This window comes from Sus scrofa, chromosome 15, assembly GCF_054392235.1.
Source record: "Sus scrofa isolate SSC_HxYL_T2T_F1_AM1 chromosome 15, Sscrofa_HxYL_maternal_Yorkshire_Landrace_v2.0, whole genome shotgun sequence".
Lineage (NCBI taxonomy): Eukaryota > Metazoa > Chordata > Mammalia > Artiodactyla > Suidae > Sus > Sus scrofa.
Genome location: NC_139397.1, coordinates 140855437 through 140877925, shown reverse-complemented (window position 1 = coordinate 140877925; position 22489 = coordinate 140855437). Strand labels below are relative to the sequence as shown.

General features: G+C 38.5%; 1 protein-coding gene across 50 annotated transcripts in view; it reads left to right on the top strand.

Annotated features, from left to right (window-relative positions):
- The window catches only part of DOCK10 (dedicator of cytokinesis 10), a 276098-nt gene that overhangs the window by 168207 nt on the left and 85402 nt on the right, over nt 1-22489 (top strand). For all 50 annotated transcript variants that reach the window (XR_014830527.1, XR_014830528.1, XR_014830525.1 and 47 more), the window contains exons 8-16: nt 557-740; nt 2179-2264; nt 2538-2621; nt 2742-2897; nt 10713-10934; nt 11122-11244; nt 13285-13367; nt 18422-18544; nt 22141-22220. Coding sequence is in view for 38 of the 50 variants with exons in the window: in XM_085001312.1 (XP_084857438.1) it covers nt 557-740; nt 2179-2264; nt 2538-2621; nt 2742-2897; nt 10713-10934; nt 11122-11244; nt 13285-13367; nt 18422-18544; nt 22141-22220 (1141 nt within the window). In the remaining 12 variants the exon portion in view is untranslated. The remainder of the gene's footprint in view (nt 1-556; nt 741-2178; nt 2265-2537; nt 2622-2741; nt 2898-10712; nt 10935-11121; nt 11245-13284; nt 13368-18421; nt 18545-22140; nt 22221-22489) is intronic.

Here is a 22489-nt window from a genome sequence, read left to right as displayed (position 1 = left end):
GTGAAAACTAGTAGCCGTTCAGGAGGAAAGAAAACCAGAAGGGAGTGTAGTCATGGAAACTAGAGATGGATGGATTTCAAGATGGAGGAGGTGGCCAGAAAAGTCAAGGAAGACAAGAAAGTGAAGCCCCTTGGGGAGTAGGCAACGTAGTTTGCAGGTGCCTTTGGCAAGCACTGCCTCTGGCACGTAATGGTGTCAAAAACCCAACTGGAAAAAGTTGTGAACTTCAGAACACAGGGTGAAAAAGGGAAGGCAGCAACTCAAAGCAACCATTTGAGGAAGCTTCAAATACATTCCCCCACGCGCCTGAAGATGAAAAATTTTCAGCCAACATGCGCATCCAGTCCATGAAAACTTGAGATATTGCTTTGTACAGAAAGCCTTGAAAGAAACCAAACAAAATGATTCTTATCCATCTACATTTTTGTTCTGTTTTGAAAGATCTTCTTTATGTTCCTTGTATGGAAAGATCCCATACAAAAAAAAAAAAAAAAAAAAAAGTCGCTCACTCTCTAAGAGTTAGTATCTGACGTTTTTCCTTCTTTTTATGCTACAGAATAACAGACTGAGAAAATATGCCTTTGAATTGAAAATGAATGACCTGACCTATTTCGTGTTGGCGGCTGAAACGGAGTCGGATATGGATGAATGGATTCACACCCTCAACCGTATCCTGCAGATCAGTCCCGAGGGGCCCCCGCAGGGCAGGAGGAGCACAGAGCTCGCAGACCTGGGGCTGGGTGAGGGCTCGCACCCACCTCCCTTTCTTTGCCAAGTGTGACCTGTGCCTTCAGTTCCTTTCTGCTGCTGCTAACTGTGGTAGCCCTTGGGTCTAGCTCATTCAACTCTGAGCAACCAGCTCCAGGAAATCACCCCTAAATCTTTACTGAATAGTGAGGGTCACCACACAGAGGTATGATTTTGGGTTGACTGGCAATGATTTAAGGCTGACACCCAGCAATAAATCATTCGTCAGCAATATCAAAAATGTACCCATGTCTGATGGGATGTTAGAGGGGAGATTCTGGGAGTTCCCACTGTGGCTCAGCAAGTTAAGAACCTGACACAGTGTCCGCGAGGGTGCAGGTTCATTCCCTGTCCTCACTTAGTCAGTTAAGGATCTGGCACTGCCGCAGGCTGTGGCATAGGTTGCAGATGCGCTTGGATCCTGCACTGCTGTGGCTGTGGTATAGGCCTCAGCTGCAGCTCCAATTTGAGCCCTAGCCTTGGAACGTCTATATGCCACAGGTGCAACTATTTAAAAAAAAAAAAAAAAAAAGGGACAATTCTGTTTTATAGCCTTTCAATAAATTTAATTAATGATCATTATATTCTGTAAAGGCACATAGGCATCACTTCCTTTTGGCTGAAAGGCATCTTTCACGTATGATTTGACCCCCCACTGAGATCAGCCTAGTTCTGAAAGTTGTGCATGGTGTTAGAGATTTTTGTAAGATAAAAAAAAATTCTTTTGCCCATCCTCATTCTTTCAGAAGAGTCTCGTCCATCCTATGCAAGGAGAAGGGAGCAAAAGGAAGGAAAGAAAGGGTGAAAAGAAGGGGAGAAAACAGGTCTATAGTCACATGGATGACAAGTTCACCTTCAGAGTCAGGGGGACACTATGTTAAGACATTTTGCGTAGCACCATGGTACATAAAAGCAAAGAGTCTTTGACACAACTGTTGTATGCCACAGTATGTGTTTTACACTCATGATTTACTTAAGGATAATCAGCTAGAATATTAATGTTTACAGTCTTAAAGGATTTAAATAATGATGCTAGAGTATAGGTTTTAAATTGATGGCCTGAGAGTCAAAATTAGTAATATATATAGCGTGTGTGTGTGTGCGCGCGCGCATGTGTGTGTGTAAGAAAACTTGAGAATGCATTGATGAAGTAAGCCAAGACAACCCCAAGTATAAATGTATTATTGTAAGGGTCCTGAATTCTTATGGGTACAGGAGTGTCATGGATAGACTCTCAAAATGATCATCAGGACATCTGATTTCCAGGCCCAGCTCTTTCAACAATCCATCACAAAGAAGGCATCTATCTGCTCACCAGTATCCACCCCTCATGGCTCTTGCGTCTAACCCAGTTTTGATAAGTCACAGGCTAGAGAAATGTGTGGTTCATGTGGATTATTTAATAACCTGGTCTTGGTGTATCTTTTTAAGATTCCCTGGATAACTCCATAACTTGTGAATGCACACCAGAGGAAACAGATTCTTCAGAGAATAGCCTTCACCCTGACTTCACAAAAGTAATAAAGCTCGCATTTTACTGTGCAAATAAATTTGAATTACTGATTGTTTACTGCTTTCATGGGAAGGCTGTAAATGCTTTTTCTGAGATTTAGATTAGAAAGCATCACAGTCAAAAAATAGAAGCATGTTTCTATAAGATTTGATGAGTATTAATGGATGGTATTGAAGTAGTAATAATACTAAGGACTACTTCTTGGCCATATGGATGGAGCTTAGTTGAAAGGATGTGGCTGTTTAGATACCAAGAGCTAACACAGCTTTCTCTGTAGTACCTCACAGAAACTGAAGAGTCTGTCAAAACAACACGAAACATAGAGAGGCTAAATTTGTTTTCGCTGGATCCAGACATAGACGTAAGTTGGAATTCTCTCTAAGCAGACATGAACTTGATTTGAACTATGGTGGTTTGTAATTTAGAATTTCTTTTCTTACAATGGATGTTTGTCGAGCAAAACTTTGCAAAAATTTTTCAGAGTTTGAAACTTCAGAAAAAGGATCTTTTAGAACCCGACTTTGTGATCAAACCGTTTGAAGAAAAAGCTGCCAAGAGAATCATGATCATTTGTAAAACTCTCAACTTGAATCTTCAGGGATGTGTTACGGAGAATGAAAATGATCCCATTACAAACGTAAGTTTCTCTTCCGTTACATCCTGTAACGATCGGCCAATATCACACCACCCTGGTTAAAATCTTTTCTTTTTTTAAATATTTCAGTGAATTTTATTATATTTATAGTTGTACAACCATTATTACAACCTAATTTTAGAACACTTCCATCCCAAACCCCTAGTCCACCCCTCTCTCCCCCGCCCCAAACTGTCCCCTTTGGTGACCATAGATTTTTCATTTCAAAGTCTGTGAGTCTGTTTCTGTTCTGCAAGTAAGTTCATTTGTATCCATCCTCCTTAAAATCTTTTCTGTTCCCGATGATTCCAGGCACTGAGTTCACACTCTCTAGTGTACCAGGGAAATTAACAACATTTTTCCCCATGATAAAAATGCCCAGGTTCTGAAGTGGCATTGTCAATAGACTGCCTTAAAATTTCCCTTCTAACTTAAAGAGGAAGCATCAAAGGGACTAGACTGTGGTGATCTTTACCTTCTTTCCATTAAATCAGCTCTGTGGTTCAATCTCTAGTGATCGCATTTGTATCTTCTTGGTGGAGCATGAGATGGCTTTTAAATCGACACTTTTTATTTCAATATTTATATGTTCATTTTTAATGTCTGTTAGAGAATATTTATAATGAACAAATCAACCCTGTGCTTTTACAGCTGTTACTGCTTAAGACAAGGCTAAATAGTCAATTGAGTAAAATAATGTTAGATACATATTAAATAAGTAATACGTGTAAATGGTAGGGGGAAAAAGGTGCTTCACTGATATTTGAGAAACATCACTGTACTCACTAAATCAATGCAAGATTCTTCTTCCTACTACTGGGCTTTCTGCAGGGTTCTTTCTTAGTATTCTAGGGGATGGTTCTATACGAACTGTAAATGTATGTGTTGGGACATTTTGTGATCATAAACATGATTAAAGGTTCGACTATAAAGAAGAAAATAAAAATCAGTCATAATCCTGCCATCAAAAATCATAATTAATTTATTGACATGTTCCCTTTCATCCTTTATTAATACATTTTTTTCTAAGTCCTAAAAAATCATCCCCCAATTGTCACCTTTCATCTTAAGGAAGAAAACTTATGTCCAGATCCATGATACAGGCCACATTTGCTTTTAGAATGTAGAAACAGCATGATGTTTCCTCTGCACACTGCACACACGCAATCCCATGCACACTTCTATTGTTGATGTAGTGAAACCAGCCTTGTTGATTTGGCGGTGAGTGGCTGGCAGAATGGATGAACTCTTAGAAAGACTACCCACCTAACTGCCCTTGGGTTTTCAGGCACCTCACTGATTCTCCAAGACCCTTCCTGGTATAGTAGCAGGACAAACGTACACACTATGGACCTCAGATTTCATAAGGAAAATCAATTAGCATGTACTTGACTTTCCCACTTACAGGTTGTACCTTGGTGGGACAATCTGTAAATGGCTTACCCTCCTCATCTCCTCTTCTGTAAGGAGGGAAGATAATAATAGTAACAATTTCAAATAGCCATTGTGAATGTTAAATGAGGTACTGTATAGAAAGTACTTAGATGGTGCTTGGTGCAGAGTAAGCATTCATTAAAGATTAAACTCGTATTCTAATATATGGGAATTGCTTTGACATGTGTAAATATGATGCATGCAAGATATTGAACCATTCAGTGTTAGATGTGAAATTCTTGTTGATAATGCAAGCTAAAATTGCAAGGGATTGCTGGTGAGGGAAGATGCCTCAAAATGAAGCTTCCCCATATTTTATGACTGACTCTGCACTAGGTATGTGAGTAAGAGTGAAAGTTGAAGTCAAGTTGATTCACTCTCCAGCAAGTACTTATTCAGTGAACCTACCGGAGCCAGACATGCTCTGAATCATGGGGAAACAGCAAGGAATGAGATGAGCAAGGTCCCTGGCCTTCTGAAGATTAGAGTCTTTTTGAAAAGGACAGCTAGTAAATAAGAAAACAAATAAATTAACAAGATAATTGCACATTATGCCAGGTTCTTTCAAATACGTTAGTACAGAGAGATGTGATACAGAGGAACTGGGGGGAGGGCTCTTTTAGGTGGGGTGGCCCTGGAGGCCTCTCTGAGTAGGTAACATATGAAGAAAGAACAAAGGTTGAGAAGAGTGAAAAGTCAGGTCAAGGCAAAAGATTCCAGGTAGAAGGTAAGTTTGGGCAAGTTTCTAGGAATTGAAAGGAGACAGTGAGGGGAAGGGCAGACTGGGATAAGGTGGGAGAAATAGTGCAAGGTAGACTTGGGTAGGATCTTAAGAGCTGTAGTGAAGAGTTTGGATTTATCCTATGTGTGAGCGGAAGCTATTCAAGCACTTACTGCAGTTCAAAAGGGTATGATCTAGTTTGTGTTTTTAAAACATCCCATCAGAAGAATGGGTTGGAGGAAACACGAGTTGACCAGGGAAAGCAATTAGCAATCTGTAACCCCAGTTCATGACATGGCTTGCACCAGGGCTGGCAAGGAAGAAGGAGAGAAATGGATGGGGTGGGGGAGTTGGCAATCTTTTTTATTATTAAAGTTCAGTTAATTGACAGTGTTTCTTCAGTTTCTGTTGTACAGCAAGGTGACCCAGCCATACAGAGTTCCCTGTGCTGTGCAGGAGGACCCCATTCCCCATCCCTTCCAAATGTAACAGTTTGCATCCACCAACCCCAAAGGCCCCATCCATCCCACTCTGTCTCCACTGACAACCGCAAGTCAGCTCTCCATGTCCATGATCTGTTTCTGTTTGATAGATAGGATCACTTCTGCCATATTTTAGATTCCACATATAAAAGATATCATGTGGTATTTTTCCCTTTCTGAGATGTCCCTTAGTACGAGAATATCTAGTTGTATCCATGTTGCTGCAAATGGCATTATTTTGTCCCTTTTATGGCTGAGTAGTATTCCACTGTGTACAGGTACCACATATTCTTAATCCCTTCACCTGTTGATGGACATTTAGGTTGTTTCCATGTCATGGCTATCGTGAATAGTGCTGCAGTGAACATAGGGGTGCATGTGTCTTTTTCAAGGAACGTTTTGTCCAGATATGTGCCCAAGAATGAGATTGATGGGTCATGTCATCGTTCTATGTGTAGATTTATGTCTTCTTCCCATTTTTTGATTGGCTTGTTTGTTTTTTTGTTGTTGACTTGTCTGAGTTGTTTGTATATTGTCTGTTGCATCATTGGCAAAGATTTTCTCCCCTTCTGTGGGTTGTCTTTTCATTTTTGTTTAATAGTTTCCTTTGCTGTGCAAAAGCTTTTAATGCGGTTGATGGATGTTTGGTAAATTGGACTGAGAGGTCTTTCTGGTACATTTTTGTATATACAGGATAAGGGAACGGGAAATCTCAAGGATGAGTCCCTAGTTTTTGCTTTGAACACTTCCATGCACGGGTGCCATTCCTAAAAGGAAGAAGAGCAGATTTGAGGAATACAGACCCAAAAGCACATTATGGACATGCTAAGCTTAATAGGCCTATTAGGCATCCAAATAGAGATGTCCCTTGGGCAGGTGTAAATACAAGTTCGGAACTCAAGGGAATGGCATGAGTAGAGAAAGAAATTCAGATGTCTAGTCCAGGCATCGATCTAGGGGGAGTCATGTAGGAATTTTTATATATGTAATTTAATGGATGAATAGAGAAGTGACCAATGACTAAGAGGGAGTTGTCACTGATGTAGAGGTAAAGCAGGACAGAGTGGGTCGTGGTGCCAAAAGAGAAAGGGTCAGCTGTGCAGAATGGCGCTGAGAAGCTGAGTAACATGAATCCAGAGAGGAGCACGGTAGATGCGGCCACACAGAGAATGTCATTGACTATTGCAGGAGAAATTTTCATAGAGTTAGAAGTATTAAGAACATACTTTAATTTGGGATTTAAAAAAAAATAACACTAGAAACTTGGCTCTTGAAACTATTAGGAAATATCAGGAAAATTTAACCTAAGTCACAATGTCACTTAAGCATTTTATTAAATAAAAATAAATGCTTTTATTGACCCAGTAACACCTATACGTGTGACTTAAAAAATCAAAATTTAGAAATGGAAACTCAAAGATAATGGGCTTTTCTTTCCAGTGCCAGAGGCATCTGACCTCTTCCACGTGGTTGCCTGTCTTTATCCTAAAGTCCATATTCAGAAACTAAATGTTTGTATTTGGGCCAATCTTGTCAAGCAAGAGAACATATCCAAGATGAAAGAGCAGCTTTCGTATATCTGTTAGGCCAGAGCGATAAGTCGATTTTGAATACTCTGTATGTCATTATTTCTATTTTGCAGTTGATATAAATGTTTAAAAAGTAGGAAAACATTTTAATAATCATTTCATTGTGCTTATAAACAATAATTTTAAAAAGCAAATCTGCCTCACCTTAACAGCAATTTTTACATAGTTTTTCATATAGCAGTAATAGCATTGTTTTAAAAAAATCTTTATATGTTTAGTGAGTGACTCTCTTTTATTAATGTCACTATTTTTAAACTCCTTGTTTTTAATTCAATGAACATGCTTTTCAATTAATTGAAATATTTCTGAAGTTGCTGAAGAGCCAACAACAATGTGATAGCATTTAATGAATGAGCTTCCAAAAAGACTCCCTAAGAGAACTTTTTCATGATGCGGAAACAATATTTGACAGCATGTAATTTTTCAGTCAGTCAATTGAAAACCACATTCAGGCTCATGGTTTTATACTATAAAATATGTCTTTGAAAATAGAAATTGATTCCAAAAAGCTGAATGAATAAAGCTGCTCCAGAGCTACATTTAAGATTTCATGTTCTTGATTTTGCTTTTTAAAGTACAGAATTCTGAACATAAGAAACCTATGAGTTAATTTGGTAGGCTTTGAAGGTGCTTTATTAAACAAATCTTTATCGAAAAGCCAGTGATATAAAAAGTAAGATGTGACATTTAAGTTGAAAATGTAGATTGGAGGAAATAAGTGAATCACCACATGAGCTTTAATTTCTGATGGATTATTGAATTAGGTGGTTTATTGCCATTCACAAAGCAGAAAGGAAAATCAAAATGCAGCAATTCCCCCCAAAAAAAATAATGATTTTTTTCCTTTGACTTTCAGTTCCTACCTGAGTTATTTTCATGTAATTTTGTATTTTTCAACTCCTGAAAGACTACCACTACCACATACCAAGAGTTTTTCTAAGCTAAATTAAATTGGTAAACTATAACACTTCTACTGTTTCATCATTTTATTTTTTAAAAGGATTTATTGAATTTTATTTTACATGTGGAATTCTAACAATAAGAGAGCTGGAAAGTATTGCTAAGATTAAAGAGTTAAACTAATACTGCTGTTATAAGCCAGTCATGTTCTTGCAGTTCAAAGAACACAAGATATGTATTAAACATTCAGCAAAATCCACAGCATGAGTGAGTCTGTACAAGGCTGAACTTGGTCACAGTGTGGTTTTCGTGTATAATCTGCTTGTCTGCAGAATACTGATGGATGACAGCCATCAATCCAAAATTAAGTAGCGTAAACAAAAGTAAAAACTTTTTGTGAGTGTATTCAGCTTAAGGAGCCTATAGTTAATCACATATGTATGTGTTTACATTTATATCCAGGTATATAATTATTCATATGTGTTTGCATGTACATGTGTCTATGTATATAATGATATATACATACATTTATTTCAGTCCTTGTTTTATTTAATTTCTGTTGCATTTGATTTTTTTTCGTTGAAAATTCTTTCTTTCTTGAATGTTCTTCAGTTTCTGTGATACTCTAGCAGCATTTAAAATTTTTTATGGGCTTGTTTTTAAAAATCTGTCTCTGCTCCCCCATCTCCTTTATAAGCTGTTTTCCCTACTTGCCTGTCTATCCTGTGCATGTTCATATTTCCTAGGATACCATTCAGATTCTCTTCTCTTTATCCCATGCCTTATACACGAACCCACAAACTCAAATCTCTCAGATTCGGATCTCAAGCCCTATTTCTTTGACTAGGCTCAAAACTCATATGTTCTTATACCCCTGGAATGTTGCACAGATGACCCTCTATGCACCAAAGAATTCATTTTTGTATCTTCATCCTATATATTAGTGAGCAACATTGTCATCCACTTAGTGCCCTATACACCCAAACCCGGGGATTTTCATGCTCCTGAGAACCCCTCTTTCCAACCAACCAACACACAAACATGTAATGGATTTCCAGCCCTTTGGCTGCACCTCCTTAGTGTTTCTCAAATGCGTCTTCTACAAACACATCCTAATTTTTTGCTTCCACTCAGTTCTCACTCTAATGCTCTAATTCTGCATTCTTTCCTCTTGGTGTTTTTGTCCATGTCACTCAACCTACTAGAAGCCCCTTCTGCACTCTTCTTTACCTAATTCCTACTTCTTAAAAAACTCAAGCAAGAAACTTTTCCTTCCCTTTCCTTCTTCCTTTACCTTCTCAATTTTCCCTTTATCATATTCATCTTCCTTCCTAGCATGGTAGCAGATGGTTAAGGGGACACTTATACAGAGGCTTGGAGTGGAGCGAGCACAGGAACTCCAGATGAAGGTGGGGCTAAAGCCATGTGGAGGTCCAGAGGTGCCATGCCCTTGAACTTGTCACAATATGCGGCAATGTGCAGGGTGGTGGTGCAGAGGAGGCAACCAGAGAAGGCCACTACTAGAATTGTGAAGCCGGTTACTTTGAAACAATAAGAAAACTGATTGAACAAACAAGTAAATAGATGAATGATAATGAGAGCCAGGTTTTTCACCATTGGAAGAAATCCTTAAAAATATGAAAAAGGAAAAGGCTAGAAACAGCTCTTAGGATTTGGATTGGAAATGGAGATAGGACATGAGTCCAGGAGTTTTTAGTAAATACTCACGTACAGATAGAGATAAAGAAATCATTTAAGTGTGAATATTGTATGTATGTATTATACATATATATATGTATGAATAAATAAAGGAAGGGTAAGGGAAAGCTCATCATTACAGTCGAATACCAACTAATAAACGTAAAAAGAATGATGGAACTAGAAAATCACCCTTGGTAGCCATCATAGTCGTAGTTGAGTTATGAATGATCAGTTGGGTTTGATGAGTAGCAAGACATTGATGTAATCTCAGGATATTTCTCCAAAAAGGCTAATCCCTTACCAAAGGGGAGATGATGCTGCTATAATGGAGAAAACTGGAAGGTGGCAACATGACCAGAATATTTAGATTAACATTACAGATAATGCGACAATTGACTTTTCATCCTCTTGGTATAAGGAACCAAAAAAAATCAAACATCAGTCTTGGGTATTACTGGGTATAAATACTTGGTGCTACTGGGTACCAAATACTTGGGTACTTTGTGGGTAATTGAGTATTACCACAAAACATGACCTGAGTCAGATCATGAGGAATCATTCGGGATACTGCCTCTGCAGGTGTTTACTCAGAGCTTTGGGGAAACAACTAGAATGTTTTTTGAGGTTGAATCATGCATGTAGTACAACATATGAAAGAGACTATTTGGCAGGAAAAGTAGAATGAGGAAACCAGTGAAACACAGTACTGGGATGTGAGGAACCTGCTGGTGGAGAGGATTCTGGGAACTTTCTTACAAACACTATATTTTACATATTAGATATAAAATATATTCATTATGTATTCATAATCAGTGTAATAGAAGAATATAGTATTTCATATATTATATTATAACATATTATAAATATAATCATTACACTATAAATAAATAACAGTATTGTATCTACTGCCTTACTAAATAATGTACTCAAGAGGCTATTGCCTATGTGATGATTTTATGTTAAAACCATTCATCGTTTCTCTTTCCTGCAGATTGAGCCTTTTTTTGTGAGTGTGGCACTTTATGACCTCAGAGACAGCAGGAAGATTTCTGCTGATTTCCACGTGGATCTAAACCACACTGCTGTCAGGCAGATGATCTCAGGGGCTTCCGTGGCTTTGGAAAATGGAAACATCGACGCTGTTACACCAAGACAATCAGAAGAACCTCACATCAAGGGATTTCCGGAGGAATGGCTAAAATTTCCCAAGCAGGTTGCACTTTTGTTTACTCATTGTGGGAGGGAAAATGCTTGTTCTGTTGTTCTTACCAATAGATTACACAGGATGAGCAGTTTGTCAAATAGAAAGTCCTTAGCGCTGTACTCTTTAAAAAGGTGGAATTTTGTAAATGTCTTCAGTGTGGTTTCTTAAATGCTTATTAGCTGTTTTCTTTACGTAGGCAATATTTTCTGTAAGCAATCCACATTCTGAAATTGTTTTGGTGGCCAAAATCGAAAAAGTACTGATGGGAAACATTGCAAGTGGCGCTGAGCCTTATATTAAAAATCCAGACTCCAACAAGGTAATGCATAGTCTATTTTATAAATAATTTCAATTCAGTTGCTTTCAAGAAATAAAATCACACTGCCTTGATGAATTATCAAGTTTGATAAGTGTAAGTCTTTAAATATTCACTTATTGGTGAAATGGGTATCCAACAGGAAATTTTTAAAGCATTTATTCTTTTTTTTGTCTTTTTGCCATTTCTTGGGCCACTCCCACGGCATATGGAGGTTCCCAGGCTAGGGGTCGAATCGGAGCCGTAGCCACCGGCCTACGCCAGAGCCACAGCAGCGCGGGATCCGAGCAGCATCTGTGACCTACACCACAACTCACAGCAACACTGGATTCTTAACCCACTGAGCAAGGCCAGGGATCGAACCCGCAACCTCATGGTTCCTAGTCGGATTCGTTAACCACTGTGCCACAATGGGAACTCCTAAAGCATTTATTCTTGGCTCATGTTTTTTGGTGCAGAAATGTCTGCTGAGAATCTGTTGGTAGAAATAAATTTAAATGTGGCAAAGCTTTAACCCGTCTTTGAGGGTTAAAATCTTAATAATAAAAAGTAAGGATGAATCTGACTGAAAACAAGGGACTACAGTTTACTAGGACATCAGCAAGTTTATGCTGAACTAAGTGAAAAAGTAAAATAGATAATTGTTTACCAAATTATAATAACATGTAAATGAAGAAAATAAAGAGGAAATAGGAGTTCCCATCGTGACTCAGTGGTTAATGAACCTGACTAGCATCCATGAGGACGTGGGTTTGATCCCTAGTCTCGCTCAGTGGGTTAAGGATCTGGCGTTGCTATGAGCTGTGGTGTAGGTCGAAGACGTGGCTTGGATCCTGTGTTGCTGTGTCTGTGGTGTAGGCCAGGGGCTACAGCGCGGATTGGACCCCTAGCCTGGGAAACTCCATATGCCACAGGTGCTGCCCTAAAAAGACAAAAAAAAAAAAAGAAAGAAAAAAAAAAAAGAAAAGAAAGAAGAAATGAAGTGGAACTATGGGAAATTTTTTCTACTTTTTTTTTCAATTACCATATTTTCTATAATAATTGAATGTTATTATTTAATAGAATATAAATTTTAAAAGTCTATATTATCTACATAAAGAAATATATTGGGAAAATAATGCATGACAGTTGAATTTGAGATTGTGTGACCATTTAGGGCAGTATTTAAAATATTTATAAGAGTCCTTCAATTCAGTGTTTGGCAAACTATAGTGTGCAGGCCACATCCAGCCTGTCAGCTGTTTTTGTAAATAAAGTTTTATTGAAACACAGTCACACTCACTCATCTAAGATTGTCCATGGCTTCTTTCCTGCTATAGAGGTAGAATTGAGAAGCTGGGACAGAGACCTCATGGCCCTCAAAGCCCTATACATTTATTGTGTGGCTCTTTACAGAACAAGTTTGCCAGCCTCTGTCATAACAAATAAAAGGAAATACAGGAAAGACAGTGGGTGTAAATTTAATAATGCTTTCCATTCACTATTTTAAGATTTTTTTTTTTCTTTTTGTCTATTGTCTTCTTAGTGCTGCACCCACGGCACATGGAGGTTCCCAGACTAGGGGTTCAATCAGAGCTGCAGCTACCTGCCTACACCACAACCACAGCAATGCCAGATCTGAGCCGCATCTGCAACCTACACCACAGCTCATGGCAATGCCAAATCCTTAACCCACTGAGCAAGACCAGGGATCAAACCTGCAACCTTATGGTTCCTAGTCGGATATGTTTCTGCTGCACCACGACGGGAACTCCCTATATTTTAAGATCTTTTAAATCAGAAAAAAGAGAGGGGAAAAGTTGGTATTCCAAGATAAGGGAATTTTTTTGAAATTTTCATACTAAAATGAAAGAAAAGTGCTATATAATAGTTAGAACACAGAGGACACCATTTGGCTCTTTACAAGGCAGAATCTGTGAGCCAGTAAAGAGGAATTTCACTGTGTTTCAATACAAGATAACATGGGAAAGTATTTATTAGTACTACGTGGACAGTTTGTCCAGTGATGTTCTAAACAACATTTCTATTTCTTTTTTTCCTTAGTATGCACAAAAGATACTAAAATCCAACAGGCAGTTCTGCAGCAAGTTGGGGAAATATCGCATGCCATTTGCTTGGGCAGTGAGGTAGGTTGACAATTGCAACCAACAGAATAGAAATAAATGTACAGTCTGCATTGAAAGCTTCAGTTTTGACCACCTCTGTGTTACAAGTTGTTTTTTAATATACCAACACCTAGAAGAATGCTCATGTGTTCATCTTCATAAATACCTTGAGTTCCCCAGAAACCTGTCTTACAAGACAGTTTAGCAAGACATGCTCACAATAGACCGGGACCATGCATGACCAGATGCAGAGTATTCATGACCACATATGCAGTGGCCCTTGGTAAGATCAAAGCAAGGTCATAACTTTTAAGTATATATATTTGATCTAACAAATATATTCTTGATGTTTTATCAGTCCTCAGGGTTTTATGTGCATAAAATTCACAAGGAAGCACTATGATTTCTTATGCAGCTACATGTTTTCATCTGTGCAGAAAACACAGATCCATATATGGGTGTTCAAGTGAAACCAACAAATTGATCACTTAAACTCTCTTTGATCTTGGTATTGATTATAATTAGCATAGCCAAGTTTACTCTCTGATAAACCAGTTGACTCTCTGACAAGACTGCTGAGTTACGTGGACACTGATGGCAAAATCATCTACCTGGACATATAACCTCTGCATAAAGAACACAAATTGCTTTTCAGACCTGTTGAAACATCAGTTGCTGTAGTCCTCCTCAGCCTCTTTGTGTTTTTGTCAGTACATGAATTTCTTAAAGGAGGAAGAACCCAGCATAGACAAAGGAGAAAATGTCAACAATGTACAAGCTGAATAAACTAAGAAAGATTAATTAGTCCTACAAAAAAAAAAAAAAAGGCAGCCTATTAAGTACCCATCTGAATGTTGGTAACATCCCAAAGCAAATAACTCTAAAAACCCAAAGGAAGGGAGAACTGGTTCGTTACGCCATTTGGGGGGGTCTCCCAGTATCCAGTGTGGCATATAACCAGAGTAAACTCACCAATGTTTTTTTTAATGGTGTGTTGTTAATGAAAGTTGGAGATGATTAGGTACAGGGAAGAGAAAGGTAAAATTTGGGGCAGCAGTAAACCAAAGTAGGCTCACGCAGTCTCTAGAAATTAATCTTCCCTAAAGCCACCCTTTAAGCTAAGAAGAGACAAAGGTCATCCAGATCAGGAACCACTTACAGATTGGAACTTTGGTCAAGTTTCCTTTCTAAGCCTCAAAGTCCCCATCTACAGAATAAAACTGACAACACCTGCCTCCTGGTGTTGCAATCACAAGTGCAACATTATCTGAGATCATAAATATCCTTTTAACTCCCTTTAACATCTCTCTCAGGGACAATTAATATTAGACTATTCTATTTGAAAAAGATACTGTTTAGAAATACTGAATCCTATGTGATGAACATAATTCTTTTTAATCCTCGTATGCTTCAAGAAAAAGATAGTTATAATTCTCTGGTCAAACTTTTTCATGTTTATAAATATTCTCAGTTCCCACAAGAAAGTTGGTTGGGGCGAGTAGAGGCAGAATATCCTTTTGCTAAGAGAAATATTCCCGTATGGTAAAATTATAATGGAGAACACGTTTTCTCTTTAAGGATTGAGGATTATCCTGAGCATTGTTATAATCAGACGTTTTAGAGCCAGAGCTGAGTTCCAAATCTTAACTTCATTTACCAGCCAAGTGAATTTAGGCGAGAATGTACAGTCTTTCTTTACCTCGATTTTTTAAATTCTATTTTTATTAGAATACAGTTGATTACAGTGTTGCGTCATTTTCTGCTGTACGGCACTGTCACCCGTTCTTTTCTCATGTTCTCTTCCATGATGGCCTGTCCCAAGAGACTGAATATAGTTCCCTCTGCTATACAGTAGGACCTCATTGCTTATCCATTCTAAATGCAATAGTTTGCATCTATCAACCCCAAACTCTCTGTCCATCCCACTTCAGTTTTTTTGAATGTATAAAAGAGAAATCGTAATATTTGATTTACTGTTTCAGGAATTAACAAGTCTAGATCATACCCAATAAAAGATAGTCATTATTAGAAGTCGTTATTCTAATATGACTGTTAAGAGTCCCTCTGGCGATCATATTCACCCCAACAAGTCTCCTTTTCAGGTAAACTCGGGGCAGTGAAGAAAATGTGGGAGAAAGGAGTTAAAAGAACTCCCTATTACCTGAGCAATTCGGAAAAGCAGTAACTTTGAGGTTGTCTGGTAAAATATGCTGGAGCAAAGACAGATGAAGTTTCTAGGGAGGCCGATGATATTACCAACTATTGAAGTAATTATGTCTAGGACAGGAAAGCCAAAAAAACCACAAGTTCATGCTACATTAATGCCTGATCAGTGCTTGGGTTGTAGGTTAGGAAACAGTATATACTAACAATTTATGTACATAAATATATGATTTGCATTTACAGAAACATCTCTAGCAAGTAAGAAAAATGGTTAGCAGTACAGTTCTCAAGCTTTCATGTTAGACCACATGAACTATCTCACCACAAAAAAAAAAAAAAAAAAACAAGTACAAGATCCAGCCAAAGAAGTTTCTAATTTTCCCTTGACAGTGCAGAAACTGCTTCAAATAAATGTTGACCAAATCAGAGGCAGGCTTCTTGTTACTCATGTCGTTTTGACATAAGCCAGCCTGCTGACATGTTTCGGTACCCTGTAGATACTGCTGGTTCTCTGGCTCCTTTTCCTCACTACTATATTTTCTTGATTGCAGCTTGTTTTAGGTCATGGCTTTGAATGTACTCGAAAACACTTTGGCCCTGAAAATCAATGGCTACTAAAAAGCAAAGAATTGATAATTAGCTTACAATCATATTTTTACCCAGATCCAGTCATCCCACCAGCTGCAAGACACGGACATTCATCACTGTGAACATTTTATCTAGAACCAATTTGGTGCCTGTTTTTATTTGGGGCACCAGCTGTGGCACCATTTTATAGCAAAAAAGGTTATATTTGGAGCAGGTTAAAAAAACACATTCAGATGGCTACTCCTTGATTCAGGAGAAAGTCGACTTTTACAGACGTGCCACGTTGTTAAATGGAACTCTTTCCATGCGTGTCACCCCTAGAGTTACGTGTGCCTCAATCCAGGACAGGAGTCTTCTTGATTTCTTTTTCTCTGACCCATGCAACAGTCCAAATGGACCAGAGTAAAACACTGGATTTTCTCTAAAATTAAATGAGACTAAAATAAAAACGTCATTCTTACCTATCCATTTAGAAAAGGCACAGCGGACAACAACAGCATCTCCAACAGGTGATTGTGCAGTCTCTGTTGAGATCCCGCCAGGGACAAAAACTCAAACGCATCCCTCGGTGGTTCTTTCTGTCTATTTATAGCTCTCATGATTAGATAGTTCTTTTTAAAAATATTTTTAAACTGCTTGAGAGTCACTTTTATGCTTTGTCTCCCAAAGCCCCCCAAATATGCCCAGTTCTTTCCATATATCAGAACTATTCGTGCTGCTTATGAACAAAGTTCTCGGGGACACCTAAAACTTCTTTTCCTTTAGGCCAAACACTGCGCTTTTTTTTTTCAATCATACCCCAATTGTTACGGCTCTGAGACCCTCACTGTACACTGATTCTTGCTCAACTCTGGCAATTGGAACCGGGCACAATGTCCCAGCCATCCTGAAACCATCTGTGTAAATGAATCAGTTCTCTGCTTCCCTGCCAGTTGGCGTATTTATCAAGCAGGGACAGAGAGTGAGGCACTCCGCGGTGCTGTATTCCGACACCAAGTGTCCAATCTAAGTGAGCTCTTTCCAGGACAGAGCTGTGAATAAGAGCAAAACCGAGTGATACCAATCAAGTCTGTCGATATATTTGAAGTGACTGGTTAAAAAAAGAAAAAAACTACTACTCAAGCTCAATTTAACTTCCTCCCATGTTGGGAAAAACGTCCTCTTGGTTTCAGCATGTCACATACTCGAACAAAAGCCCTGAATAATATTCAAATAAAAATGATCTTGGAGTTAAATATTTTCATTCTGCTTCCCTGAGTGTTTCTTGATAGGAGACCTTTTTCCCTTCAGTTACTACTTAACAGGGGAAAAAAAATTGAAGAGAAAGCTTGAAGAATTTAAAAAATACTGTTCTGATAAATTCCTGGCCCATTTGCTAAATTGTTTGACATGAAAGTGCTATGATCAGATATCCATTTAACTGGCCTTTTCAGCCTGTGTATTGAAATCTTCAGTTAATTGTAAGAGTAATAAAAGAGTCTCATTAAGGTCCTCAAGTTAGAAGAAATAAGAATTCAATATTTTTCTAACATTAAAAAAATCAATTACACTTGGGTCTAATTTTTCTTTGATAGTCATGGAGTATGATAAATTATGGAAGAAACACTAGCATTAAGTATGCTGTGTATACTTGCCTCTCAGCAAATATTTACCTGGCCATACGATATTATTTGGATGAAAACAATTTATGTATTTTGACTAAATCTATTTAGTCCCATTAAAATGGATCAAGGAAGGAAAGAAATGGCTCAGGTTCATGATGTTCTCTTTAATTTAATAAAAAAGTCTCACTCACGTGTTCTCCATTTTATCTTTGTCTCTGTACTAAAGTTTAGGACATGGTACATTTATCCCCATGAAAATGTTTCAAGAGTCTGGTTCTCAACACCCACATACCCAACCTTATTCCTTTTCCTCTGCTCATAAATTCTAATGGCACCACCAAACCAATGTGACCTTGGCTTGTCCAGGAAATAATGAAAAAATAGTAACATATGTTCCTGTTCCTCTCAGCACCCTTAATACTCCATGGCTTCAATATATTACCAAAGCATAAATAAATGTAGTTGGTATATGGGCTGCTGTCACTTTAGATACGGGGTTGAAAATAAGAAATTAAAGATAAGTGTAGCATATCAATGAAATGTTTGCCGAAGAAGTTTTCTTGTCTTTTTATTTTATAGGTTCCTGGAGTTTCTTCCATTATAAGTGGGAAGTTGAATTCCTTTAATCACCTTAAAAGTGCAACAATCCAAATACAAACTTGAATACAAACTTTGTAAACAATCCAAATACAAACTTGAATAAATACCATTTTCTTTCAGATCGGTATTTAAGGACAACCAGGGAAATGTGGACAGAGACTCAAGATTTTCACCATTGTATAGACAAGAAAGCAGCAAGATTTCAACTGAGGACCTACTTAAACTAGTGTCAGATTATAGAAGGTAAGATTTTTTTGGATACTTTTGAAATTAATATGAATCAACTATACTGCTACTGGTGTTATCTCTGCATAAAAAATACATAACTACCAGATTCTCAAATGTCCAAACCCCTCTAAAAAGCAGATGCTTTGCAGATGACTTCGCATATGCCCAAATGACTGCCCTACATGTGAATCTGCCAGAATTAGATGGAAGAGGGTGAAACATTAAACTTTGCCAGTTATCTATAGCTAGGTAACATCATAAATCTTAGTAGCTAAAAATAACAACATCGCTTATTTTACTCTTTGTTCATAATTTGAGTATGGCTAGATGAAGAGAGCTTGTCTCTTCTGTACCTGGCATTGACTGGGAGAGGTCAAATAGAGCGAGAGGATTCCTTTTCAAGATAGCTCATTTGATGACTGGTGAGCGTGCAGGTGTTGGCTGGGAGGTCAGCCGGAGCTGTGGGCTAGAGACCTTGGTTCTTCTTCATGGGAGCCTCTCCATGAGCTGCTAAGGCTTCCTCATGGCATGATTGATGGCTGGGTTCTAAGCGTACGTGTCCCAAGGGACAGACAGAAAATGATCACTGCCAGTTTCCTAAGACCTGAAACTGTCACACTGTCATTTCTGCCATAATATAGTGTCAAACTGTCACAAATCCTAGATTCAAATGAAGGGTAAATGGACACTTCTGCATAGGAGGAATGTTAGGGAATTTTAGAATACTTTTGAAACCCCACACGGCAATTAATTTCTATGAATACAATAATGCGTACCATTCTGTCATTCAGATGCTTCTGGAAAAGATGAAAGGAAGTTAATGCCAAAAGAAGTAATACATAAAAGTCACAACATTTTTAAATGACTCATCATGTATTCAACATCTGATGATGAAAAGGTCTTTCATGACAAGTGACTTACCTTAACCTGTTAGTCCCCTGATATACACTGGATTCTTGTACCTTTTGCCCCCTTTTCAGATGATAACTCTCTGCCTCTCCCATCTAAGAATCAACAATCCCTTGTCAATTAATTTTGTTGATCCAAAGCAAAGATAATATTTCCTGGATATTCAGTAGAGGATGTATTTCTATTTAACGAGAAGGGAAGTTTGCCCAATTGGTCTTTTTTTGTTATGGAAAAATACATACCTTAGAAAGCAAAATAAAAGTGAAAAGTAAAATCTTAGAGGAAGCCCTGAAACCCTATTACTTTTTTTGTGATCCTACAAGACCACTCCTTAAGACCCTCCCCCTGTCTTTATCAAACTCTGTAGTCGAAACCCTTGGAGCCTTAGTGGAAATTAGGGGTGCTTTTCTGCTTCACATTTTTCCCCAGTGCATTAAAGCATGAAAAGTTGTAATGCTGAGCAGAAGGGAATGGACAAAACAGGAGAAGAGCATACTTTCACCAAACCCTGTCATTGGTGTTTAGCAAAGAAAATTGTCACTACAGCATTTTTTGGTCTTTTTTTTTTTTTTTTTTTTTTTTTTGCTATTTCTTGGGCCGCTCCTGCGGCATATGGAGGTTCCCAGGCTAGGGGTTGAATCAGAGCTGCAGCCACTGGCCTATGCCAGAGCCACAGCAACGCTGGATCTGAGCCGCATCTGCAACCTACACCACAGCTCACGGCAACGCCGGATCGTTAACCCACTGAGCAAGGGCAGGGACCAAACCCGCAACCTCATGGTTCCTAGTCGGATTCGTTAACCACTGCGCCACGACGGGAACTCCCACTACAGCATTTTTTTAATGATTTTTTTACTTTTTCCATTTAGTTGGTTTACTGCGTTATGTCAGTTTTATACCATACAGCAAAATGACCCAGTCACTCACTCTCACACACACATACACACACACACATATAAATATATATATATATATATGTTCTTTTTCTCACATTATCCTCCATCCTGCTCCATCACAAGTGGCTAGATATAGTTCCCCGTGCTATACACATAACAAATGCTGGAAAGGGTGTGGAGAAAAGGGAACCCTCCTACACTGTTGGTGGAAATGTAAATTGGTACAACCACTATGGAAAACAGTATGGAGGTACCTCCGAAAACCAAATATACCACTACAGCATTTAGAGGGCATCTGGAATACCCAGCGCCATACTGGTGAGACATTAAATTATTTCACGGATGCTCACGCCTTATGCATTTATTCTAGGTAGCATGCCAGTAAATGTCTACTCCCAACCCTCTCGAGGGGAAAACCGATTTGTACTAATGGCAGATGTCTATGATGTAAACTCTCCTACACTGCTGGTGTCAAGCTACCAGTTGGGTAACAGTCTGGGGTGGGTTTCACCAAACATGAGGTTGGCAAGAAATGTACACACCATGATATGACGTTTCCACCACATAAGTAGATGTTTCTAAATAACCTCAAGAGCATGGCTCATCTCATCATGCAGTAAAAGAATTCCAAAGTGATGAATATTCTGTACTTATTACTAAATAAGTATTTATTGGTGTTTAATGTAATTTGTTTAAAGGTAAGTTTATGTGATTTCATTTTTAATCATGGATGTGTTTTATAGCTGGTAGGGCACAATAAGGGAACATCTAATAACCAGCTCTCATATGAGAACAGCTGGCTCTGACTCACCACTATAGTAGATTTCCTGGGAGGGCAAACCCTTTTTTTTTTTTTCTTTTTAGGGCCGCACCCACCTCATATGGAGGTTCCCAAGCTAGGGGTCCAATCGGAGCTACAGAGGCCAGCCCACGTCCGCCACAGCCACAGCAATGCCAGATCCAAGCCACCACAGCTCACAGCAACGCTGGGTCTTAACCCACTGAGTGAGGCCAGGGATCAAACCTGATCCTCCTGGGTACCAGGAGGATTCCTTTCCACTGAGCTTTGACGGGCACTCTAAGAGGGCTACCACTTGAAAATGTAATCAGCAGCTTTCTTCTTTCTAAAAAGGACAATAAGAGAGAAGGTTTTAGTGAAGAGGAGGGAAAGAAACAAGGGCTTGTGAGTTAGAATGAATGTGGATACAGGGGCAGGTGGTAGGGAAGAGTCTATATAACTGAAAAGGGTGGGAGAGGAGCCAGGATCAGGGAAAGGTCCCCTGTCCTCCTTGATTGTTGGTGAGGAAGGAACAAGCAGACTGTCCACCTAGCAGTTGCAGCAAAGACTTTGCTCTCAAAGCCCTGCTCTCAAAACCTCTTAAAACTTCTCGTGAAAGTGAATCATTTAAACCAGCTCAGATACTAGTACTTTTTGGTAACAACAACTATTTACCATCTACCAAAGCTACAAATTTACCATAGCACTTGTTTGGCCATTTATACAAATGTTTTCGGAACTGGTACAAGTAAATGTAAAACATTCTTCAGAATATCTGTTAATTGGACCCCCCTCCCTGACTTTTCATTTTTCTTGGCAACATCGCATAAATTTTAGTGTTCAAAATAAAACTCACTAAACTAAATTGCTCACAAGATCATTTAATGTTCCAGTGTTTACCCTTGTCAAAGCTCAGAATTACAATTTGTTTTTTTTTCTTTGACAACTAGAATAATTCATTGTGTGTGTGTGTGTGTGTGTGTGTGCTTCTATGTTGTGTGTGTTTCTATGCTGGCATACTTTCACAGAGCTGACAGAATAAGCAAAACGCAGACCATTCCCGGAAGCCTGGATATTGCTGTTGACAACATTCCTTTGGAGCATCCAAGTATGACAACAATATCATGGTTTGCTTGTAGCGTTTTGAATATTTAGTGGCTTGTTGGTTGGTTGGTTGACTAGTTGGTTGGAAAGTTGGTTTGTTTCAAAAATTTGTTTGGGATATATGTAATTCATTATCCTATAGAAATTTGGGGCCCCTTATTTCTCCAGTAAGACAGACTTAAGTATTGTAGGACAAGGACTATACTCAGGGTAGCCTAATATTCATCTGACAAAGTGTTAAATTACTTCATTTAATCCTCAAAACCCTGGAGG